The 26,913-nt window shown below is 43.4% G+C and overlaps 1 protein-coding gene across 2 annotated transcripts in view; it reads left to right on the top strand.

Annotated features, from left to right (window-relative positions):
* Nucleotides 1–26,913, top strand: part of LOC120911933 (PML-RARA-regulated adapter molecule 1-like) — a 125,779-nt gene that overhangs the window by 83,204 nt on the left and 15,662 nt on the right. The window contains exons 8-9 of one of the 2 annotated variants that reach the window (XM_040322564.1): nucleotides 715–748; nucleotides 8,245–8,390. In XM_040322564.1, the coding sequence (XP_040178498.1) occupies nucleotides 715–748; nucleotides 8,245–8,368 (158 nt within the window). In that variant the 3' untranslated portion in view covers nucleotides 8,369–8,390. Of the gene's footprint in view, nucleotides 1–714; nucleotides 749–8,244; nucleotides 8,391–26,913 lie in introns of those variants that run through there. The other variant, XM_040322565.1, reaches the window with a different exon arrangement.

Below are 26,913 nucleotides of genomic sequence, written 5' to 3'. Positions count from 1 at the left end.
GTATAAATATTAAGTTTATGCACTAGCAAACGTTGTCTGTTTCTTTTTCATGTTTGTTAATCCAGTTGGATAGCATAGACAGCGGCTGCTTATATCCTATTTATAAGTTTTGGATATTTTTTGCTAGATCACCCGGACATGGGTGTCTTTTATTTTTTACATGTTTTATCCAGTTGTTAAATTAAATTCGTTTTTTTAAACATATGTCTCTGGAGAATCTTTGTCTGATGTACCTATAAAGTCCCCTTCCATTGGAGGGTATTCTTCAGTTCAGGCTTGAAATAATTGGGTTTTCTGAATACTGCATATGGCTACAAGGTTTACAACCTCTTTAACACTGGTATGTATATGCAGGTATCAACCATACAGATGGGTGGGCTACAAGGCTCTTTGCCACTGATAAGTGCAACGAGCAGCCAACTTATATCTATGGCTGATGCCCAAATAAGTTAGTAGAGTAGCTACTATAGTAGCTTTAAAGAGGGATGTGAATTCTGCTGACTGGCAGTCACACTTGGATAGCTCGAAGTGGGGAACACTTATTTTATAATACACTATATACGTCTACAGACATATTTCCACAGGGCAAGGGGTGTTATATTGAGGATTCTTGCTTATAAATCCAATAATAAGTTAAAGACGCTATGTTATCAGAGTGATTTATTTTTTTACAGAGAGCACATAAGTCAAATTTTGTCATTCTATTTTTTTTAGATGGCTATGTAAAGAGAAGATATGTTTTACAACTGTAAGTAATGCGTTTTTAAAACTTTCAAAAATTATTTACATCATTATTCTGTACCTTTAAGTCCATATGAGTTTAGAAACGCTGCATTATGTGTTGTGATAAACTATCAAAGGCCGCTGGGGAGAGAAGTTTGGTATTCTTTTTTAGTGGATCAGAGATCCAACCAAGCGCTTTGTGACCTCCTCAAGTTGGGTCGCTGGATTTCCAGGGGAATAAATTAACATTACTATTACTGCGGACATCCGGGTTGGAAACTTTGGCGTTAATAGCCATAAGCGCATATGATCTCCCTAAACAAGAGATCTAACAATCTGGTAAGCAGCAGTAATTTACTGGTGGAGGATTTCTTTCCATAACCCTTATCACTCCTTCTTGGGTGCTGTGTTTATATGTCACCGTGGAATATGGGTGCGAGGAATCTTTACCTTTGAACTGTTATCCGGAATTTCACTTACAGTGGGATACTCTATTCTCAGCAATATAACAGTGTGAATTGGACGTTTGGAGGGTTCTCTTAGCCCTCCTATTTATTCCTTCAACCGATTTATAGAGTGATTTGGACATCTAGAGGGCTCATGTAGCTTCTTCATCCTTCACTTTTTTGAGCTTTTCACTTATATTTTTTCATGTTCACCATTCACGTTTTATTATTTGATGGTTTATTATAGTGGCAGAGAGGGTTCATAGTTTCTCTGTTTTTGACATTTATTCATGTGTCATTTTTATATTGACACATCACTTTATTCAGCGCAGCTTATATGTTTTGTTTTACTGCATTATGGGTGCTGTTGCTGGAGTCTACAGCAGAAGCCTGTTTCTCTATCATAAACACATCAAACCTCCAAATGCAAGATGAAACTATTCTACTATTGAGATTAAAGAATGTAATCACCACATTAAAGGTATGATATGAATAGATGAGCTAGAAAATTCCCATAGTGGAAGCTTTCCAAATGCAAAGGTTGTAACGGTAGGCAAATTTCATAAAATAAACCTGTTACAGAATTTAGATTATAATGGTGAATAAAAAGCAGGTACCAAGAGTTGCCTGAACATACCTATTTTTACCATCATAAGTGCCCAGAAAGCGCCTGAACCCAGGTACTGAATCTGTTAATTGTAGCAAAGGGTCTGAAATTGAAGGTCTGCAACGCCACACTCCTGTATTCAGTGCAATGCGCTAATCTTTTATATAAAAACAAAGATGTGTATTGCAGGGTGTCTATGGTCGAGCTATGACTTCAGAGAAAAAAAGCTGAGATTGCATAATGCACTTCCCAGGTTTAGGAGCCAACTTTAAGGCCACTTTCACACTGAGGCGTTTCTAAACTGCCAGCAAAAACACTGAGTGCTTTTGAAGCGCTTTTCAGGCATTTTTGAAGAGCTTTCCATTCATTTCAATGGAGAGGGGAGTTTTTTACAGCCCTGCCAGCACACTACCCAAGTGTGAAAGCATTCATTGATTTTAATGGAAATATGTTTTCGTGAGCTTTTTAGGCACTGTAGTGCCCAGGGGCGGACTGGGGGGGTGGAAAAGCGGAGATTTCCCCCCGGGCTGCTCTGATTCCCTGTAAAAGGGCCGCTATGCGGCCAGCTCAGAACTGCGCATGTGCAGTTTCCAGACCCGGCCAAGTGCTATTGCTCGAGCAGGTACGGCGGGAGGGGGTTAACAGGGCTGGATCCAGGATTGCAGTGATCCCTCCATGATCTCCATCCCGTGCTGCAGCTGCGCTGTGTCCTGTGACAGAGATATTGGCTGCACCTGTTACAGGGAGAGTGTTCCGTCTTACAGAGCACAGCCCCGGCCTCGGCCCCTCCCCCCTCCTCTCCACTAATGGGAGAACAATCAGCTCTGCCTCCTCCCACCCCTCTCTTGTACCCGCCCACACTCGATGGAGCCTGTGTCCTGGGAGTGTGAAGAAGATATGCGGGCGGGAAACTTTAAAGACGGCAGCCAGTGCCACAGTGTCATATCCTAAACAAGACACTGAGTGACTGAGTCTGAGCCAGTGAGTCTCCTGCTGGGACTGTACAAGTGAGTGAGCTGTGACCAGACTCTCCCCTCCTTCCTCTCTTCCTTACTACTCCCCCCTCAGCCTTATCATTTAACCTCTTGCCTGCCAGGCACTTTCTTTCACTCCCTTGCTGCCCAGGACAATTTTCATCTTTTAGTGCTCACATTAAACCCTGGTTCACATTGGAGCGATTTGGCATGCGTTTTGACATGTCAAATCGCATGGCAAATCAGTGACAATTTTCGGCGATGGCACCATCTGAATCGGTGCAATGACGCATCAGTTCCAAAAAGTAGTTTCTGTACTACTTTTGCCAACTTTAGAGTGCGATTTCAATAGACATCTGTGCATGAACCCGCACAGATGTCTCTGAAATTGCACCCCAAAGTCAGGACTGACATGCGTATGAAATCGTTCAATAGTTCAGCTGAACTTGCTCAATTTCCTTCCCAATGTCAGTGTGAACCTGAACTCTGACTGACAATTGCTGTACTTCTTTTTCACATAAATTTAATTTTCGTTTTGGTGGTATTTAATGGCGACTGGGGGTTTTTCTTTTTTTGCTAAATTAAAAAAAAGAGTGTTTTTACAAAAAAAACACCTTTTTTTTTTTTTATCTTTTTTTAGTAAATACAATGCCTTGACAAAGTATTCATACCCCTTGAAATTTTACACATTTTGTAATGTTACAACCAAAACCGTAAATGTATTTTATTGGGATTTTATGTGATAGACCAACACAAAGTGACACATAATTGTGAAGTGGAAGGAAAATGATAAATGGTTTTCAACATTTTATTTTCAAATAAATATGTGAAAAGTGTGTGTGTGTGTGTGTGTGTGTGTGTGTGGGGCAATAGTATTCAGCCAACTGTAACTCTGATACCCCTAACTAAAATCTAGTGGAACCAATTGCCTCCAGAAGTCACCTAATTTGTAAATAGAGTACACCTGTGTGTAGTTTAATCTCAGTATAAATACAGCTGTTCTGTGAAGCCCTCAGAGGTTTGTTAGAGAACCATAGTGAACAAACAGCATTATGAAGGCCAAGGAACACACCAGACAGGGCAGGGATAGTATAAAGTAGGGTTAGGTTATAAAAAAAAAATCCCAAGCTTTGAAGATCTCACTGAACTCTGTTCAATCCATCATCTGAAAATGGGAAGAGTATGGCACAACTGCAAACCTACCAAGACATGGCCGTCCACCTAAACTGACAGGCCGGGCAAGGAGAGCATTCATCAGAGAAGCAGCCAAGAGGCCCATGGTAACTCTGGAGGAGCTGCAGAGATCCACAGTTTAGGGGGGATAATCTGTCCTCAACAGTGATCATCGACGCTGTCCTCAGGGCCCACTAACAGGCCAGGTTTGCAAGATAACTGAAATGCATTACAGGTGATATAATTTGCTGCTCAGTGATTGCAGACTATAATACTGCATCTTCCCAAGGTAATACATAAAACCTGGCCTGTTAGTGGGCCCTGAGGACAGGGTTGATGACCACTGGTCCACATCAGGGCCATCTTTTCCATTGGGCACGCTGGGCAGTTGCCCGGGGGCCCTGCTTGGCTGGGGGGCCCCACCGGTTGCCCAGCAACCCCAGTAAAAAGTTTTGGAGAGTGACGGGTTAGAACTGCCCATGCCCAGTCTGCGGAAATCACAGAGAAGATCCGTTCCTCCCCGAATGCGGGGGGTTGCTGATGTAAGGGGGGAGTGAATGCAAAAATGTAAGGGGGTACTGATATAAAGGTTCCCCCTCCTATATTGGTGACCCACCTTACCTTAGTGTATTTAATCTAAGGAAGGTGGTCTCTGGTCACCAAAGTGCCCTCCACATCAGAGTTCCCCTTTACATCAGAGTCTGCAGGATTCCCCCTTACAATGCAAGGGGGAACTCAGTCTGCGGACCCTGATGTAAGTGGGAAAGAGAAAGCAGTGGACTCTGATATAAGGTGGTCTCTGGTCACCAGAGCCCCCCTCCACATCAGAGTTCCCCCCTTAGATCATGATCTGCAGCGTTCCCCTTTACATAAGAGTTCCCTTTCACTGTAAGGGGGAATCCTGCAGACTCTTATGTAAGAGGAAACTCTGTGCTGGCTGGGTTATAGTAACCTGACCTTCATGTCAATGAAGACATTTTTTATTTTTTTTACTTTTGTTTAACTTAACCACTTCCATACCAGGTACTTACGCAGCTTCCCGCCCAAGCCAATTTTCAGCTTTCAGCACTGTCGCACTTTGAATGGCAATTGCGCGGTCATGCTACACTGTACCCAAACAAAATTGGCGTCCTTTTTTCCCCACAAATAGAGCTTTCTTTTGGTGGTATTCGATCACCTCTGCGATTTTTTTTTTTTTGCGCAACAACTAAAAAAAGGCTGAAAATTTGGAAAAAAAATTACGTTTTTATTTTTTTCTGTTAATTTTTTTGTAAATAAGTTTTCTCTTTCAATTACGGGCACTGATATGGCGGCACTAATGGGCACCGATGAGATGGCACTGATGGACATCGATGAGGTAGTACTGACGGGCACAGATGAGGTGGCACTGATTGGCGGCGCTGGTATGCGACACTGATGGGCACACATAGGCGGCACTGATGGGCACACATAGGCGGCACTGATGGGCACACATAGGCGGCACTGATGGGCACACATAGGCGGCACTGATGGGCACACATAGGCGGCACTGATGGGCACACATAGGCGGCACTGGGCACTCATGGGCGGCACAGATGGGCACTCATAAGCGGCACAGATGGGCGGCACTGATGGATACTTATGGGTGGCACAGATGGGCACTGATAGGTGGGCACTGGGCATGGATGGGCACTGTGGGGTGGCACTGATGGACACTGGGGTGGCGCTGATGGACACTGGGGTGGCGCTGATGGACACTGGGGTGGCAGCACTTATTTTTGCCATGTTGCCAGTCAGTGCCCATTTGTGGGCACTGACTGGCATCTTTTTTCTTTATGCTTTTTTTTTTTAGACTTTTTTTTTAGACTTTTTTTTTTTTTGCCATTTTTTTTTTTTTTGCCCACCCTGGTGCTCCAGGGTGGGCATCCCTGGTGCTCCAGGGTGGCGATCCGAGGGGGGGCTGCGCTGATAAACAATCAGCGCTAACCCCCCCTGTCAGGAGAGCCGCCGATCGGCTATCCTCTACTCGCGTCTGTCAGACGCGAGTGAGGAAGAGCCATCGACGGCTCTTCCTGTTTACATCGTGATCAGCCGTGGTTGGACACGGCTGATCACGTGGTAAAGAGTCTCCGCCGGAGGCTCTTTACCGAGATCGGAGATGCAGGGTGTCAGACTGACACCCCGCATCACCGATCGCCGCGATGCGCGCCCCCACGGGCGCGCGCGGCATGAAATCCTGCAGGACGTTCTAGAACGTCCTGTCAGGATTTCATAACCACTTCCCGGACGTAAATCGGCCATAGGCCGGGCGGGAAGTGGTTAAACACATTGCTAATAGCACTAGCTATATGTTTATAGTTTAAATACTGACATTTGCATTGTTCGGCACTGAAAACTGTATTTTTAGGTACTTTTTTTGCAGTGGCAGTAAAAAATGTGGTTCTGCCAGTAAATTTTATGATTTTTGTCAGTAAATTCTTGTGTGTGATTGTGTAGACAGGGCCCCAGTGCACTGTATTGCTCGGGGGCCTATAATGCTCTTAAGATGACACTGGTCCACATGACAACTATTAGTCGTGCACTCCACAAATCTGGCCTTTATAGAAGAGTGACAAGAAGAAAGACATTGGTGAAAGAAAGACATAAGAAGTCCTGTTTGCAGTTTGTGAGAAGCCATGTGGGGGATAGGGACACAGCAAACATGTGGAAGAAGGTGCTGTGGTCACATGACACGAAAATTTAACTTCTTGGCCTAAAAGCAAAACACTATGTGTGGCGGAAAACTAACACTGCACATCACCCTGAACACACCATGAAACATAGTGGTGGCATGCTTTTCTTCAGCAGGGACAGGGAAGCTGGTCAGAGTTGATGGGAAGATGGATGGAGACAAATACAGGACAATCTTAGAAGAAAACCTGATAGCGTCTGCAAAAGACTTGAGACTGGGGCGGAGGTTCACCTTCCAGTAGGACAACGACCCTAAAGTACAGCCAGAGCTACAATGGAATGGTTTACATCAAAGCATATTCATGTGTTAGAATGGCCCAGTCACAGTCCAGACCTAAATCACATTAGGAATCTGTGGCAAGACTTGAAAATTGCTGATCACAGACTCTCTCCGTCCAATCTGACAGAGATTGAGATATTTTACAAAGAAGAATGGACAGAAATGTCCCTCTCTAGATGTGCAAAGCTGGTAGAGACACCCCCAAAAGACTTCACATAAAAATCCATTTACGTTTTTGGTTGTAACATGACAAAATTTGGAAAATTTCAAGGGGTATGAATACTTTTTCAAGGCACTGTAAGTAATTTTTCTCCTTCACTGAAGTTCACTAATAGGTGGTGGCACTGATAGGCGGAACTTATGGGCAGTACTGTTGGGCACTGATGGGTGGCAATGATGGGCATTAATTGGTGTCACTGATGGGCACTGAAAGGCAGCACTGATTGGTGTCACTGATGGGCACAGACTGACATAACTTGCTGGGAACTGCTAGGGCTGCACTGTAATCAGTGCCCTAAATGTCTGTACAGTCTCCACTGTGAGGAGATGCCGCTAATCGGGTCCCCTCACATGCTGTCATTTACATATGATTGGCTGTTATTGGACATCATGACAGCATGACCCCGATCTTGGTAAAGAGCCGATGACGCTGCTCTTTACCAAGATCGGGGTCATGCTGTCATTGCTGTATCATATTTGTCTTGCTTCATAACATCAATACATGTTCTAAAACCCGGTGGGCATGGATGGTGAGCTGATTCGGTGGTACAATGGGCCACTTGACTGGATTTGCCCCCCAGGTCTAAGGCTGCCAGCCCTCCCCTGGTAGCCCCTCAGTGTGAAAGTGGTCTTAGTCTCAGTTTTAGTTTACAATCTGTGCCATAGAAAAGAGGCCTAATTGCACCAACTGATCTTTTTCACTATTGCCCTTAGGGATAGGATTAATAAAAAATATCCTGGGAAATCAGAAAAAACGCGTTACCTACTGGGCTAAAACACACATAACTGTGACCCTAAACATATCTAGAAAGTTGTCAATAAAAAATGTTACAGGGGGGAAATTGTGTTTTAGGAGGGATGTTGGAAATTATTTTTCCTTTCACCAATATCTTGTGGTACTGGTAATGAGACATGTGAAGATCTAAGCAGGTTGGACAACATGCAGAAGAAAATGCAATTGGGACAAAAGAGAAAAAAAGGATTGCATTTTTTATTAGATATATTTTTATTTATTCATTAACTTTGATGGGCTGTATAGAGGTAGCACCAGCAGCAGCTAGTGTGTATAAATCATGATGTTAAATATTAAATTCATTATTCATTTTAAATCAGAACAGCAGCAGTATGTTGGATGGGGGCCTGCCAGACAAAACTTGAAATATATTGTGAGCCTGTGGAAAGCACATACTCATTTCTGTGGTGTGCTATCATTACTGCAGAGTGGAATTCCATTTAATGTAGGGTGACCAGACATCCCCAGTTTCAGGGGACAGTCCCCTGATTGAGGAGACTGTCCCTGGACCAAATCTGTCCCTGGTTTTGTCCCCAGATTGGATTTAATAGGGGCAGGGGCAATTTCAAAGACAGTCAGTGCAGAATTAAAATAAAACAATTTGAATTACACCCCCCCCCCTCGCTCCACCGTGCCTACTAGCATAGGGGGTTGTATTTTTCCCATTATCTGTGCCCCTTTCTGATGATCATGTGCTGGTCAGAGCAGAGGGAATATTTCTTCAGTTTCGGGCGCATGCCCATTTAGCTTCGCTCGCATGTTCTTCTGGCTTGGCTCAAATCCTGGCCAGCCACCTGCCTATCTCCTTGCCTTGCCTGGTGGAGGAATCTTCCTCTGCTCCCCATCCAGTAGTGAGACTTGAGAGGCTGTGAGGCGGGTGGCGAAGGGCAGAGAGTCGCTGATTGTTGCCACTAGTAAAGAAAAAATATGTCCCCGGATTTAATTTAAAAAATCTGGTCACCTTAATTTAATGGGCATATCACAGATAATCTTTGAAAGAGAAGCCCATTCCACAAGGTTAGTAGAGCATTTTAGCAGTTTAGGGTAGGCCAAAATACATTTTAATTATCCTAGTCGTGTCCAAGCCTATTCTAAACTTAGATTTGTTTTTACATAATGTATACATTACTAAATCTGAAATATAACCAATGAGCAAACTAGAGAGTGTGTATGACTTCCTTTCTTTGCCCAGTGACCATTTTCTTTCAGTTGCAACTGGCTATGTTACCCAGTTGTAGAAGACAGAAAGAGAACTAGCCAGTTTGTTGCTAAGGTGCAGTATATTTTGTCTAGGTGCTCAATATTGCTGCTCAGGGGCCATTACCACTTACACCTACTGTTTTGAGGGTGCATTGTTATCACTGCTGGTTACCATGCTGATCCAATGAGCCAAACATATGACCATTGGTCCATGTGCCAGAGGGATAAAAAAGCAAGTTCAGCTGTTATTTAGCTGATGGGTTCCCCCCTGCACCAAATCACCACATTGTTCAGAGCACCAAAATCTGTCAGGCATAAAGACAAAAGTAATCATTTAAATTCCCTGCACACGGGGGGGGGGGGGGGGGGGCTCCCTGGATTCAGCCTGGATTCGGCTTTAACCACTTCCATACTGGACCTATTCTGGCACTCCTCTCCTACATCTAAAAATCATAATTTTTTTGCAAAAAAATTACTCAGAACCCCCAAACATTATATATTATATATATATATATATATATATATATATATATATATATATATATGTGGTTTTTTTTTTTAGCAGACACCCTATGGAACAAAATGGCGGTCATTGCAACTTTTTATCTCGCACGGTATTTGCGCAATAATTTTTCAAATGCCTTTATTTGGGTTTCATGAATTTAAAAAATGACAAACTTTTTTTGTATAATGTGAAAGATGATGTTACGCCGAGTAAATAGATACCCAACATGTCACGCTTTAAAAGTCATGGAATGGCGTCAAACTTTGGTACTTAAAAATCTCCATAGGCGACGCTTGAATTTTTTTTACAAGTTACCGGTTTAGAGTTACAGAGGAGGTCTAGTGCTAGAATTGTTGCTTGCGCTCTAATGCACGCAGCGATACCTCACATGTGGTTTGAACGGTGTTTACATATGTGTGTGTTCGCTTCTGAACGTAAGCTCCCGGGGACAGGGGCGTTTAAAAAAAATGATTTTACTTTATTTTTTGTATTTAAATATTTTTTTTAAAAAAATATTTTAACCACTTCCCGCCCCGGTCAATGACATAATTGACGACCGGGAAGTCGTTGCACAATCCTGACTGGACGTCTATTGACGTCCTGCAGAATAATGCCTAGGGCGTGCCCGCGGGGGCGCGCAGCGCGGTGATCGGGGACGGCGTGTGTCCCTTGGACACAGCGCTTTCCCGATCACGGTAAACAGCCAATTTCATTGGCTGTTTACCACGTGATCGGCTGTGTCAAAGTCACAGCCGATCACATGTCAAAACAGTCAGCGGCGCGTTCCGTGCGCGGCACCAGAGGCTTGCAGAGCGAGGATCGGAGAAGGCACGTGTCCCTTGGACACCTCGCTTCCCCGATCAGGGTAAACAGCCAATGAAATTGGCTGTTTACCACGTGACCAACTGTGTCCAATCACAGCCGGTCACAAATGTAAACAAACACAGCAGTTACTACCTGATCCCTGCTCTCTCCTCACACACAGATTTGTGAGGAGAGAGCAGGGATCAGTAAGTGAGATTAGTGTCTTTTTTGTCTACACTGTATTGTGCACAACACAGCCCCCCCCACCAATAAAGAGCACCTGTCACACAGCCCAGCCCATCTGTCAATCAGCCCATCTGTCAATCAGCCCATCTGTCAATCTATCCATCAGCCCATCTGTCAATCAGCCCATCTGCCAACCATCACCTGTACCGCCATCGGTACCACCACCACCCGTACCGCCATCGGTACCACCGCCATCGGTACCACCACCACCTGTACCGCCATCGGTACCGCCACCACCCGTACCACCACCACCCATACCGCCAGCGGTACCACCACCATCGGTACCACCGCCATCGGTACCACCACCACCCGTACCACCGCCATCGGTACCACCACACATTCCTGCCACTAATACCTCCATCGGTACCGCCACACAGGCTACCAGTTCCGCCATCGGTACCACCACCCGTACCACCAAAACCCGTACCGCCATCGGTACCACCACCCATACCGCCATTGGTACCACCACCACCTGTACCGCCGCCAAGGGTACCACCACCACCCGAACCACCACCACCGACATCGGTAACACCACCACCCGTACCACCATCGGTACTACCACCACCCATACCGCCATCGGTACCACCACACATTCCTGCCACTAATACCTCCATCGGTACCACCACACAGGCCGCCACCACTACCACCAGCAGTACCATTACGCAGGCCCACCAATAAATACTGCCATAATGTCCCAAAGGCTTTACACACGCGAGGAGACATATGCCATTATTGCCATGTCGAATGATGAGAACAGCGAGGAGCTCCCATTATCCGATTCTGATTCGGAATACAAGCCAGTGGAGGATAGTGGCTCAGAGTCCCAGTCCCCGGAGGAAACCGTCCCTCCCAAAAGAATTCGATCAGGACCAAGATCAGGAGATCTGCCCAGCACCAGCAGCGCCATACCCCAGGAAGAGGAGTCCAGTACAAGTAATGGAAATACACGCCCAACCCGAAGAATCCTGCCCCAGTCTTACCTTCCTGATGCCCTGGCAAACCCCTTATGGTTACCTGCCAACTCAGGATCCGCTATCATCCCCCCTTTCACTGCACAGCCAGGTGTGCAGCCTGACACTATGAATTTTTCTCAATTTGATTATTTTTGTTTATTTTTCCCAGAAGATTTTATGCAGAATATAGTGGATCAAACTAATATATATGCATCCCAATTCATTGCCGCCAACCCCAATTCTTCCTACGCCCGCATTCTCCAGTGGCGGCGTCTAACATTGGAAGAATTTAAAATGTTTTTTGGACCTTATGTTCAATATGGGGCTTACACAGAAGAACGAAGGCCATTCATATTGGTCTACACGCCCCATCCAACACATGCCTATATTTTCCGCTGTCATGTCTAGGACAAGATACGACATGATAATGAGTTTTCTCCACTTTAATGACAATTCACAGTGCCCTCCCCGAGATCATCCCCACTATGACAAATTGTACAAAATACGCCCCTAATCAATGCCTTTTCCCAGCGATTTGCAGAAGTTTTCATCCCAGACCAAAACATTTGTGTAGACGAGTCCCTAATACATTTCACTGGCCGACTGCACTTCAAGCAGTACATTCCAAACAAGAGAGCCAGGTATGGGTTAAAATTAAATAAATTATGCAAAGACTCCCAGCTCCAGCCCCGTGATTGCCCCACATATATTGGAGCCAGTGGGAAAATTGTCTGGGAGTTGGCATACCCCCTGTTCGGAAAAGGGTGCCATTTATATGTCGATAATTATTATACCATCCTGCCCCATTTTCGTCACCTTTACAGCAAGCAAACCCCGGCCTGCGGTACCTTAAAAAAAAACAGAAGGGATTCCCACAAAATTTGTTGGCCAAAAAATTGAAATCTGGAGAATCGTCATTCATGAGGAACGAGGAGGTGTTGGCCATGAAGTGGAGGGTCAAGAAAGATGTACACATCCTCTCTACCATCCACAATGACACCATGGTGGAGATCCATAAAAGACGTGGCCCTATTGTAAAGCCTGAATGTGTTCATGATTACAATTTGTACATGGGGGGTAGATTTAAACGACCAGATGCTACAGCCCTACTTATCTACCAGAAAGTCCTATTATTGGCACAAGAAAGTTGCGTTTCACCTGTTTCACATGGCCGTTTATAATTTGTTTGTCTGCTACCAAAAAGCAACTCAAAACCCACAAATCTCCTACCTCAAGTATATCGAAGATATCATTGAAGCCCTCATTTACCAACAAGATCCCGTCCCAGGAAGCATTCGCTCTGATTGTGTGAGTCGTCTTCACGAGCGACACTTTCCCTTTAGCATCCCCCCCACAGAATCTGGAAGAAGACGCCAAAAAAATGCTGTTTATGCAGCAGAGGAAGAGTAAGAAGAGACACCACCTGTTACTGTCCCGATTGTCCCTCCCAACCTGGCCTGTGCCTTGGACAGTGCTTCAAAAAGTATCATACATCCATCCAATATTAGTTCCCCTTAACAGACTGCCATTTCTCCATTTGCCTGCTACCATGTTACTACCTTCCATGTTAATTAACTGACCCTGGCCTGTTTACCGACGATGTCTTTGCTTGCCGATTTTAAACCACGTTTCTGACCTCCACGTGTACCAACCTCAGCCTGTTTACCGACAATGTCTTTGCTTGCTGATTTAAACCACGTTTCTGACCTCCACGTGTACCAACCTCAGCCTGTTTACCGACAATGCCTCTGCCTGCCGATTTAAACCATGTTTCTGACTTCCACGTGCACCGACCTTGGCCTGTTAATCTACCATATTTTTGCCTGCCACTTGGACTGATCTTTTGGCCATTTACTTTTAGTACACAGGGGTCTCACATATGTGAGGGGCTTCAGAAAAGCGTTCTGAGTAGAGAAAACTTGTTTTTCGTTTTCTGTACTCCCAGAACAGGGTCTGGTTGCCCAGAGCCTTCAAAGCGATTTGGGTGGGAGAAGCTTCTACCTCTGTCCCCCTGGCGCTAAGCTTTGTGGTCCTTCCTGCTGCCTGGACAAATACTTTTGCTGTGCTGACCATATTACTGCCTGTAATGACCCATGACATTATGGACCATGTTTCTTCCTGCTGCTTGGACCAATACTTTGGCTGTGTTGATCATATATCTGCCTGCTGCCTCTACCGACTTTGCACAGTTTTTCTGCTGGGACACCTCTGCCTGCTAGCTGGACCTGTGCTTTGGCTGTGCTTTTGGCTGTGCTCTGGCTGTGCTGACAGTATCTCTGCCTGTACGAACTATGGACAGTATTCCTGTCTGCTGCCTGAATTATTGCTTTTGTTGTCGCTGACCTCATCCCTGCCTGCTGCCTGGACCGATGCTCTCCTCTGTGGACCACTGCACTTCTAAAACCACAGGTAATCTTTTGTTATTTGGTATGTACCTGCTATGTGTTAGATATATGAAGGGCCTTCAAAAATGTGATCGTAGTCAGAAAATGATATGTGCAATTAATGCTGCTAGAATGCCTGGAAGTGCTACATGTATGTTGGGGCTCTGTATGTGGCCAGGCTGTGTAAAAGTCCCACACATGTGGTATCGCCATACTCAGGAGGAGTAGCGGAATGCATTTTGGGGTGTAATTTTTGCTATGTATATGCTATGTGTTAGAAATATCTTACAAATGGACAACTTTGTGAAAAAAAATGCATTTTTTTTTTTCCACATTTTCCAAAACCTTCTGGAAAAAAATGAACTGTTCAAAAGACCCATAATGCTTCATAGATTATACGTTGGGGTGTGTGCTTTCCAAAATGGGGTCATTTTGTGGACAATTCCATTGTCCTGGTGCTCCAGGGCCTTCAAAAGTGTAATAGGTGGTTGAGAAAGGATATGTGCAATTTACAGTGGGGATTGAAAGTTTGGGCACCCAAGATAAAAATTTGTATTAATGTGCATAACGAAGCCAAGGAAATATGGAAAAATCTCCAAAAGGCATCAAATAACAGATTAGACATTCTTATAATATGTAAAAAAAAGTTAGATTTTATTTCCATCATTTACACTTTCAAAATTACAGAAAACAAAAAAATGGCGTCTGCAAAAGTTTGGGCACCCTGCAGAATTTATAGCATGCACTGCCCCCTTTGCAAAGCTGAGACCTGCCAGTGTCATGGATTGTTCTCAATCATCGTCTGGGAAGACCAGGTGATGTCAATCTCAAAGGTTTTAAATGCCCAGACTCATCTGACCAGCACCATGGGTTCGTCTAAGCAGTTGTCTAGAAAACTGAAACTGAAAATAGTTGACGCTCACAAAGCTGGAGAAGGCTATAAGAAGATAGCAAAGCGTTTTCAGATGTCAATATCCTCTGTTCGGAATGTAATTAAGAAATGGCAGTCATCAGGAACAGTGGAAGTTAAAGCAAGATCTGGAAGACCAAGAAAAATATCAGACAGAACAGCTCGCAGTATTGTGAGAAAAGCAATTCAAAACCCACGTTTGACTGCACGATCCCTCCAGAAAGATCTGGCAGACACTGGAGTTGTGGTACACTATTCCACTATAAAGAGATACTTGTACAAATATGGTCTTCATGGAAGAGTCATCAGAAGAAAACCTCTTCTACGTCATCACCACAAAAATCAGCGTTTGAACTTTGCAAATGAACATATAGACAAGCCTGATGCATTTTGGAAACAAGTTCTGTGGACCGATGAGGTTAAAATAGAACTTTTTGGCCAGAATGAGCAAAGGTACGTTTGGAGAAGAATGGGCACAGAATTTAATGAAAAGAACCTCTGTCCAACTGTTAAGCATGGGGGTAGATCAATCATGCTTTGGGGTTGTATTGCAGCCAGTGGCACAGGGAACATTTCACGAGTAAAAGGAAACATGGATTCAATAAAATTTCAGCAAATTTTGGACGGTAACTTGATGCCATCTGTGAAAAAGCTGAAGTTAAAGAGAGGATGGCTTCTACAAATGGATAATGATTCTAAACACACCTCAAAATCCACGGGGGATTACATCAAGAGGCGTAAACTGAAGGTTTTGCCATGGCCTTCACAATCTCCTGACCTCAACATAATTGAAAATCTATGGATAGACCTTAAAAAAAGCAGTGCGTGACAGACAGCCCAGAAATCTCAAAGAACTGGAAGACTTTTGTAAGGAAGAATGGGCAAAGAAACCTCAAACAAGAATTGAAAGACTCTTGGCTGGCTACAAAAAGTGTTTACAAGCTTTGATACTTGCCAAAAGGGGGCAGTACAAGATATTAACTCTGCAGGGTGCCCAAACTTTTGCAGACGCCATTTTTTTGTTTTCTGTAATTTTGAAAGTGTAAATGATGGAAATAAAATCTAAAGTTTTTTTTTTACATATTATAATTATGTCTAATCTGTAATTTGATGCCTTTTGGAGATTTTTCCATCTTTCCTTGGCTTCGGTATGCACATTAATACAAATTTTTACCTGGGGTGCCCAAACTTTCGATCCCCACTGTATGCTTGTAGAACGCCTGAAAGTGATACTTCAATGTTGGGCCTCTGTATGTGGCCAGGCTGTGTAAAAGTCCCACACATGTGGTATCGCCATTGCATTTTGGGGTGTCATGTTTGCTATGTGTTAGAAATATCTTACAACTTTGTGTAAAAAAAAATGCATTTTCATTTTTTTTCCATATTTTCCAAAACCTTCTGGAAAAAAATGAACCGTTCAAAAGACTCATAATGCTTCATAGATTATACGTTGGGATGTGTTCTTTCCAAAATGGGGTCATTTTGTGGACAATTCCATTGTCCTGGTGCTCCAGGGCCTTCAAAAGTGTAATAGGTGGTTGAGAAAGGATATGTGTAATTTATGCTTGTAGAATGCCTGAAAGTGTTACTTCAATGTTGGGCCTCTGTATGTGGCCAGGCTGTGTAAAAGTCTCACACATTTGGTATCGCCATACTCAGGAGGAGTAGCAGAATGTATTTTTGGGGTGTAGTTGCAATTATGCATATGCTGTGTGAGAGAAATAACCTGTTAATTTGACCAGTTTATGTAAAAAAAAAAAATCTTAAATTTTCCTAAGAATTGTGGGAAAAAAATACAACTTCAAAAAACTCACCATGCCTCGTAGTAAATACCTTGGACTGTCTACTTTCCAAAAAGGGGTAATTTGGGGGTATTTGTACTTTCCTGGCTTGTTATTGTCTCAAGAAATGAGATCGGCCTTCAGTACATTAGGTGTGATCAGATGTGATCAATTTTCAGTGATTGGCACCATAGTTTGTAGACTCTATAACTTTCACAAAGACCAAATAATATACACTAATTTGGGTTATTTTTACCAAAGATATGTAGCAGTATAAATTTTGGCACAAATTTATGAAGAAAAATTACTCATTTGCAAAATTTTACAATATAAACTAAAATTTATTTATTTTTTCGCTGTTTTTTTGCTTATAGCGCAAAAAATAAAAAACCCAGTGGCTCTATTTGTGAGAATAAAATGATACAAATTTGGTTTGGATACAGTGTATCATGACTGAATAATTGTCATTCAAAGTGTGAGAGCGCTGAAAGTTGAAAATTGGTCTGGGCAGGAAGGTGCATAAGTGATTGGTATGGAAGTGGTTAATCACTTTTATTTCTATTACAAGGAATGTAAACATCCCTTGTAATAGGAATGGTTCATGACAGGTCCTCTTTATGGAGAGATGCATGGTCAATAAGATCCCACATCTCTCCTTCAGGCTGTAAAGTATGAGATAGAGAAAAAAATTCATAACGTTGCGCCCGGACCTCCGACGGTCATTTGGTCACCGGAAATCTCTATAATCGTCATCCGGCGCCGGACAATTCTTTCTTCCGATTGCATGGTAGAGCCCAGAGACGCACCGGATGGTGGCGGGAGGAGGGACGTCCCCTCCCAATGCCTATAAGAATGATCAAGCGGCGGAACTGCCGATATGATCATTTTTATTGTGGACAGAATCGCCGGCTGGAAATAATAATATCTGAATGATGCCTGTAGCTGCACAAACTCAACAACGTGATATGACTGCGTGCGGTAGGGAAGTGTATAAATAGGGCATGTATTACAGTTATCCCTAAGCCGGGCAAAGATCCTTCGGAGGTTGGCAATTATAGGCCCATTTCCTTAATTAATAATGATTTGAAACTCCTGACAAACATTTTAGCTAATCGACTGGCCTCTTTCATTGCCTCCTATGTTCATAAGGACCAGGTAGGCTTCATTCCGGGGCGGAAGAGTCCGAATCAGATTTGTCGGGCTATTGATATAATTTCTCTGCTTCGGACCAGATGGAATGGGGGTCCTCCTCCTCAGGAGGGATTTTTACTGTCCATAGATCTACAGAAGGCCTTTGATATGGTCTCTTGGGCCTATATGTTTAAGGTGCTAGATACTTAGGGGTTTGGCCCCCAGTTTCTTCAAATATTACATGCCCTGTATTCTGCTCCACAAGCTCAGGTGCGTATGCAAGGCCAATTTTCTTCTTCCATCTCTATAGCGTGGGGTACAAAGCAAGGCTGCGCCCTTTAATTTTTGCAATCGTTATCAAGACTCTGGCAGTTGCCATCCGGACCGACCCAGACATACGGGGGGTGCGTTGTGGGGAGCTTGACCAGAAATGTGCATTGTTTGCAGATGACTTGCTGTTGTTCCTGACCTCCCCCATGACCTCTTCCCCTAAGGTATTTGGACTGCTTCAGGAATTTAGCAGGGTATCTGGGTTGGAAGTCAATATGACTAATTCAGTGACATGGAATATTTCAGTCCCCACAGATCAGGTCGATCGCCTTAAGGACAAATTTTCCTTTAGTTTGTAACCCTATCCATATCCCATATTTGGGGGTTCAATTGACGGCCAATATAGACTTTTTATATAAACATAAGTATCTCTCCTGTTTCATAAATTGGAAGATCTCCAGCGGTGATCACTAGATAATCTATCATGGTTGGGGAGAATCCATACAGTCAAAGTGATGCTACTACCCAGAATTCTTTATTTTTTTAGGTCCTTACCTATTCCTGTTGCCTGCACAGTACTTATTTGTTTTCAGGCAAAGGTAGTGCAATATATATGGGGCAATTGAGGTCATCGCTTCTCGAAGAGAATTTTATTTTACCCCAAGATGCAGGGAGGGCTAGGAGGGCCTGACCTGTTTAAGTATTATCAGGCAGCTCACCTCACATAACTTTCCATAGTCTACTCTCGATCTGCCAAACCGGACTGGGTTTATATGGAGAGGATGGCAACTGCTGGCTACACGTTAGACTACCTTTTGTGGAGAACTCCTAAACACGACCTCCCATCCTGGCACCCACTCTCTGCCACTCAGTGGTGTTGTGGAATAGACGAATACTGACCTGGTTTCTTCTTTTCGCCCCTTAGCTCAAATATTTAATAACCGGGATTTCCCTCCAGGTCAGGACATCAAAGCTTTTAAATGGTGGTTAGATAAAGGGCTATACAGGATTGGGCAGTTCATTACACAGAGGGGACCTTTTATGCATCACTCTCTGAAGGTCCACAAGATGCCTTCGTCGGAACATTTCAGTTTTCTTCAAATTTCAAATTTTTTACATTCCCTCTGGCCAGCTAAGCCTGACCATTATGAGGTATCCCTGTATGAGAAGTGGTGCACACAGGATGCAGATCAGCGTGGGGGTATTACCCTGGTCTATGGGCTACTACAGGGATCTCCCCCTAGGACTCCCCTATATGGAGGACTGGGATGCTGACTTGGGAGAGGAGAGGGACATAGAGCTATGGCACAGTTGTTTCCTGTGGTCTTATAAGGGTATTATGAATGTCAAGAAAAAGAAAAAGCTGCGCTGTAAATGAACCTCTGTTCCGCGAAGCAACCATATTAATATTAAGTGCACTCACAGTTAAATGTGAAAGTGAAAAAAGGAGTTGTTACTATACCACATGTTATACAGAAAGGTATATGACAAATGCCTAATAATTAAATGGCCTGTCAAGCCTCTATCTATGTAAATGTCCATATATCAAAAATACATATTATTAGCTAGATTTAGATAAATGTGCCTATCTATAGGCGGGCGTAGCGTATCTCAGATACACTACGCCGCCGTAAGTTAGAGCGGCAGGTCCTGTATTCACAAAGAAGTTGCGCTCTAACTTACGGCGGCGTAGTGTAACTGGGCCGGCATAAGCCCGCCTAATTCAAAATAGGCTGGTTGGGGGCGTGTTCTATGCTAAATACTCGTGACCCCACGTATTTGACGTTTCTAACGAACGGCGCATGTGCCGTCCGTGGACGTATCCCAGTGCGCATGCTCCAAATTACGCCGCAAAGACTCATTGGTTTTGACGTGAACGTAATTACGCCCAGCCCCATACACGGACGACTTACGCAAACAACGTAAAACTTTAAAAATTTGACGCGGTTTCGACGTCCATACTTAACATTGGCTGCGCCATCTTCATCTTTTTGATGCCTGAAAACGCCTTACGTAAACGGCATATCTTTACTGCGACGGCCGTGCGTACGTTCGTGAATAGGCGTATCTCGCTGATTTACATATTCTCTAGGGGTAAATCCGCGTACACGCCCCTAGCGGCCAGTGTAAATAGGCAGCTAAGATACAACGGCGTAGGAGGTCGTATCTTAGCAACATTTAAGCGTATCTCAGTTTGAGCTTACGCTTAATGTTACAACGGCGCGGATTCGGAGTTACGACGGCGTATCTACTGATACGCCATCGTAACTGTACCTGAATCTGGCTATATATATATCTAACCACTAACACCAAAACCAAATGAAGATCAAGGAAATAAAAAGAAAGAAACTGTGAATGGGATATCAATCCATGTGACAAATTTTGAATAAATTTGTGAAAAAGAAAAAAAAAACACAAATATAAAAAGTCAGCATTGGTGATTATTGATAGCAAGCAAAAAATAATTATGTCCATATAAATAATATTTGTGACAAATAATCCACAGCACTTGGAGAAAAGTGATGATAGAAAAGTTGGATTTGGAAAAAAATGTGTGTTACCGAGTAACACATGTATATACTTTTTGTTTTTTGAGTAACAAGTTCACAGGATCAGTCGTGGTAAAATGTTTATATAAATATAAGTTAGCGCAATTCACTTCACAAATACACAGATGATAGAAAAGTGCCTCCACCTGAGTACACACTGCCGCTTACCAGATGGATATGATCTCTTATTTACAGGAGATCAATGAACGCATATGACTAATGCCCAACCTAGGGTCTCTGTATCAAGTAGTAAATGCCTCAGCTTCAAATGGTGTATTTCTCATAAATGGTTCAGGGTATCCCCACATAAGGACAAAAAAGGCTAATATAGTGTAAAATCCTTTTATAATTTATTAAATCAACATGATGAATGGACACTTATGCCGTGTACACACGATCATTTTTCTGCATTAAAAAAACGTTGTTTTAAAAAAATGGCATTTAAAATGATCGTGTGTGGGCTTCACATAATTTTTCGGGTTCTGAAAAATGACCATTTTTTTTTCGAACATGCTGCATTTTTTAACTACATCAATTAAGATGTAGTTTTTCAGGTTTTAAAAAATGATCGTTTGTGGGCTAAAACGACGTTACAATCCCGCGCATGCTCAGAAGCAAGTTATGAGACGGGATCACTCGTTCTGGTAAAACTATCGTTCATAATGGAGTAAGCACATTCATCACGCTGTAACAGACAGAAAAGCACGAATCGTCTTTTAGTAACACGGAATCAGCTAAAACAGCCCCAAGGGTGGCGTCATCCGCATGGAACTTTATAGTGCCGTCGTACGTGTTGTACGTCACCATGCTTTGCTAGGGCATTTTTTTAAAACGATGGTGTGTGGGCAACGTCGTTTTAATGATGAAGTTGGAAAAACTTTGTTTTTTCTACATGACGAAAAACTTTGTTTTTTTCATGCCGAAAAATGATTGTGTGTACGTGGCATTACAGTTAAGAAGTTTAAAATCAGCATGTAGAAAAAACAATCGAGCTGGCCGGCTCTTTGATTAGCAGCCCGTATAATTCCGGGTCTGGCGCACAAGGCGGTAACGTCATACTGCAGGCCACACAGACATTGAAGCATATAGACCACTCCCACTGTGGAACAAGTAACGAAAGGCTCGATAGTATAATTCTTGGAAGTGCAACTAGAGCTAAAGTTGATGGTTCTTCTGGTCCTACAGCCATTAAGAGGGCAAACCTGACATTTCCTACAGTTAGGCCCCGTACCCACGAGGGGATCTCCGCTGGAAACGGTCCGCCGGACCGTTTCCAGCGGAGATTCCTCCTCCGGATTTCATCCGTATTCCAGCGGCGGGTATGCAAATTAGCAGTTACGGCGATCCACAAAGGTTTTTCCCGTCGTTACGTCGACGCAAGTCTTAGTTTCCCGTCGCAGAGTTAAGGGTTGCTATTAACATGGTGTAAAATTACTCCACCATGTTAAAGTATGCCCGTCGTTCCCACGCCGTAATTTCGCGCAAAGCACGTCGGGAAAATTTGCGAACGGAGCATGCACAGTACATCCGGCGCGGGAGCGCGCCTAATTTAAATGGTACCCACCCCATTTGAATAGGGCGGGCTTGCGCCGGACGTGTTTACGATACACCGCCGCAAGTTTACAGGTAAGTGCTTTGTGGATCAGGCACTTAGACTGAACTTGCGGCGGTGTAACGTAAACGGGTTACGTTACACGGCCGGAATTCTCTGTGAATCTGGCCCATAGGTCTTATAACCGGAGGGTTAAAGATATTGGGTTCTAATTTCTCTTTCAGAGAGGGAGCCCCCCCTGAAAACCACCTGGGGTTTGTCAGGTAAGATGGTCTTTAAAATCGTATAATTTTTTAACCACTTAAGGACCCCCTACTGACGATATACGTCGGCAGAATGGCACGGCTGGGCACAATCAGGTACCTGTACGTGTCTCTTTAAGGCAAAGCCGTGGGGTCGCGAGCGCGCCGCCGCCGTGACCGCGCCCATGGGACCGCGGACCTGATCGCCACCGGTGTCCCGCGATCGGTCACCGGACTTGAAGAACTGGGAGAGTTGTGTGTAAACACACCTTCCCTTTCTTCATTGTGGCAGTGTCAGTGATCGTCTGTTCCCTGATATAGGGAAAGATGATCACTGACGTCACACGTCCAGCCCCGCCCCCTACAGTTAGAAACACATAGGAGGTCACACTTAACCCCTACAGTGCCCCCTCCTAAACTGCAATTGTCATTTTCACAGTAATCAGTGCATTTTTATAGCACTTTTTGCTGTGACAAAAATGTGTCAAAATTGTCCGATTTGTCCGCCATAATGTCGCAGTCACGAAATGATCGCCGTCAGTAGTAAAAAAAAAAAACATAAAAATGCAATAAAACTATCCCCTATTTTGTAAACGCTATAAATTTTGCGCAAACCAATCGATAAACACTTATTGCGATTTTTTTTTTTTTTTTACCAAAAATAGGTAGAAGAATACGTACCGGCCTAATCTGAGGAAAAAAAACGTTTTTATATATTTTTGGGGGATATTTATTATAGCAAAAAGTAAAAAATATTGCATGTTTTTCAAAATTGTATATAGCGCAAAAAATAAAAACCGCAGAGGTGATCAAATACCACCAAAAGGAAGCTCTATTTGTGGAGAAAAAAAATACGCCAATTTTGTTTGGGAGCCACGTCGCACGACGTGCAATTGTCAGTTAAAGCGACGCAGTGCCGAATCACAAAAAGGGGCAAGGTCCTTAACCTGCATAATGGTCCGGGTCTAAAGTGGTTAAGATATGCCAATGTTTACTCACAATATGCTTAATATTGGAATGTTGACAGAAGTAATTGGTAATAAATGGATTGCGAAAATGCATTGCTTCCACCACCATTGATTTTTTTTCCTTTAATAGGTTGACCCTATCGACACTTTTTACATGGTCAAAGGTATTAGTAAGGGACTCAAGAGAGTAACCTTTATCCACAACCCTTTGTGTGAGAACCTGTGCTTGTTCCAGAAAGGTTGTTTGTTCAGTGAAATTACGCTTCAATCTTAAGTACTGTCTTTTCGGCACAGACCTAAGCCAGAAGGCATGATGGCAACTATCACTTGGGATAAACGCATTCCTGTCGGTTGATTTAAAAAAGTTGATGTGATAAAACTATCACCACTGACAGAAATGGTCAAATCCAAAAAAATCATTTTTTCCTGGCTGGCTTCATAATTTAAATGGATACCCCTATTGTTGATATTAAGAGAGTCCATAAAAATCGAGAGATCACTCTAACTGTCACTCCATAGGAGGAGGATGTCATCTATGTAACGAGCCCACAAGACCACCTGCGGCCTTGTCTGGGCACAGGCGACATCCTCCTCCCAAGGTGCAAAGCACCAACCCCCACCCCATGTTGAGGGCATGTGGCCTGGTACCATGTAGGAGGGGGGGCGCTCGCTCGCCCCCCTTTCTGACCTACCCGGCTGTGTGCTCGGATAAGGGTCTGGTATGGATCCTGGGGTTTTTTTTTCAGTGTGGGGGATTCCCCTTAAGATCCATTTACAGCTCAAATGGTGGGCATGAGGCCATAGGCTAACATGTAGAGCCATTTTTAAGCTGCAAAAAACGCTCAGAAAAGTGGCTGTAAAAACGTCCGTGGACACGAGGCCTTAATATTGTAACTGTGATCAAGTTGCAGCAAAGCAAAGGTTTTACTGCAGTGTGCCACTTGTATACAATAATGGAGCAACAGTTCCAGAATGAATACCACTGTGACAAATGTGAGCAAGCTGCATTTCTGGAACCTCAAAATAAGATCTGGAGGAGTGAATGAACAACCTGTAAAGGAGTCTTCTTAATGGGATTAATGTGGAGGGACAAGTCAGGATGATCATTTAGGAAGATGGGTTGCTGTGGTTAGTGTAGTGATATAAATGTCCAATAGTGGATTTCGATTAGATAATTGATATTTAGATGTTAGGATAATTTAGTTGTTCCGCAGCAACACACAGGCTCTCCAGAGAGTGCATTTTATTTTAACTTCCAATACAGAATAAAGTCCAAATTCCACAGACGATACAAATCCAACAGAGTAATTCAAAGCCTCATCTTTTTCTAGACCTGTGCCATATTTCTTAGTGACAAGACTGACTGAATGCCAGCTTGAATGTCTAAAATACTGGTCTCACACTGGAGGGAGGGGTTCTTCCAGGTCGACCAAATGTTTCCCTGAATGAATACCCCCTCAAGTCTAATTACCATCAATAAATACTGCCTTATGTATGTTAGCAGTTTATCCTTTGAGGTTAGCAGGCCATACCTCACACACACCCAGGTAGTCTTGCATAAGATTAATACATCTAAGGGTCTTCAGCTGTCCCTTTGATATGTGTTTGGCCACTAACCCCTTTGGTCAGCAAACACCCTTTGATGTGTAATCTTGATAATCCGGGTCACGACACCAATGTAGTGATCTCAAGGTGTATAATGTAGTCCGATTAGATAATTGATATTTAGATGTTAGTATGATGATTATAAATTTGTTGTTTCGCAGCAACACACAGGCTCTCCAGAGAATGCATTTAATTGACTTATAATACAGAATAAAGTCCAAATTCCACAGACGATACAAATCCAACAGAGTGATTCAAAGTCTCATCTTTTCCTAGACCTGTGCCATATTTCATACAGAGAATACATAGGGAATATATTCTGATCACTTCCAGACCAACACATATTCATACAGAGTATACATAGGGAAAATATTCTGAGAGTGACAAGGCTCACCTCCAAGATTATATTCTCTATCCACTGAATAGCTGAGCAATTTGATTGGCCGTCTTTGCTCTACATCCTGTCTTTCAGAGTGACAGGTAATGACCCCAGCCGGAGTCACTAATTAGTATGCATCCTTGCATACTAATAAGCTCCCTCTAATAAGTAATTAGATTACATGTGGCCTGAGTAATAGTTTGATTAGTTTGATGTGTAAAATAGACCCATCCTGTCTCTTTGCCTATTGACAATCGACAAGCGTCTTTTGATGTGTAACATGTAATTACAGGTTTGATGTGTAAAATAGACCCATCCTTGACTGAAATCTGGCCTGGTCAATTTGGACTTACAACATATATAACATCCCACATAAATCGGCCAACATATTACAACAAACAGTATATTACAACAGTTAGGAGTGGTAGCGGCTCACAGGAAAAGAAGGCTAGTCCTGTGTTTGAGCGCTCAAACAAGTTTGCCAAGTTGGGTGAAGAAGTGCGTGTGGCAAACTCAAGCCCTAGATGCCACTACTACCCCTAACAGCCTGGCAGGAGCCCATCTAGTAGGGGTATGAGGGTAATACAAGAAGACCTAGGCGTTTGGTGGTAATTTGGGATTCTATAATCAGAAGGACTGATAAAATTATTTGTCACCAGGATTGCCTCAACCAAATGGTTTGCTGTCTCTGTAGTTCCAGGGATCGACATGTGGTGGACTGAGTAGACAAATTACTGAGAGGGGCTGGACATAACCCACCTGTCTTGGTCCATGTTGGAATCAATTACAGAATACATTGAAGATCGATGATCCTTAAGAATCTATTTTAAAGAACTAGGCTGCAAGTTAAAGGAAAGGACCTCCACAGTTATAGTTTCTGTGCAACACAGGAAAGACAGGAGGAGCTTAGAGAACTGAAAGCATAACCTGTTGTAAGATGGAACGATTTGGGTTTCTCAAGCACTGGACTGACTTTTCATTAGGATACAACCTACATGCTCAAGATATGTGGAGAAAAAACTGCGCTAGTGAAAACAAAATTAACTTAAATTAAACTAAACATTCAATAAGAGGCAGCAGCTGGCGTGCAATACACAAAATGACATAGAAATAGAAACAAAGCCGCACCATAAACAATAAACTATAGTGATTGCCAGAAGTGTATATGTCATGAATATGCATCATGTCTGTCTGCCTACCTGATCTCCATGTGTTCATTAGAGGCAGATCCTGTTCTGGTTTCCCTTCTTATCACTTCCTCTTCCTGTATGGCTCCACCCTAGTCCATCCCAGGAAGCCTATATTAACCTTTGCTCTACAGGTCTGCAGTGCTGTTCAACAGTGTTCCAATGCTCAGTTCCTGTCTGCAGTGTATTGCTAGTTCCTAGTTGCAGAGTGCTACGATCATCTTCCGTGTACCGTTTTGGCTTGTCCCCGACTTCCCTGTCTGCCTGTGCCCCTGACTATTTGCATGTTCCACGGTTATCCTTGTCTGCCTGTTGCCCTGACC

The sequence above is a fragment of the Rana temporaria genome, chromosome 1 (assembly GCF_905171775.1).
Source record: "Rana temporaria chromosome 1, aRanTem1.1, whole genome shotgun sequence".
NCBI classification, from domain to species: Eukaryota; Metazoa; Chordata; class Amphibia; order Anura; family Ranidae; genus Rana; species Rana temporaria.
This window is presented reverse-complemented; position numbering and strand designations above follow the sequence as displayed.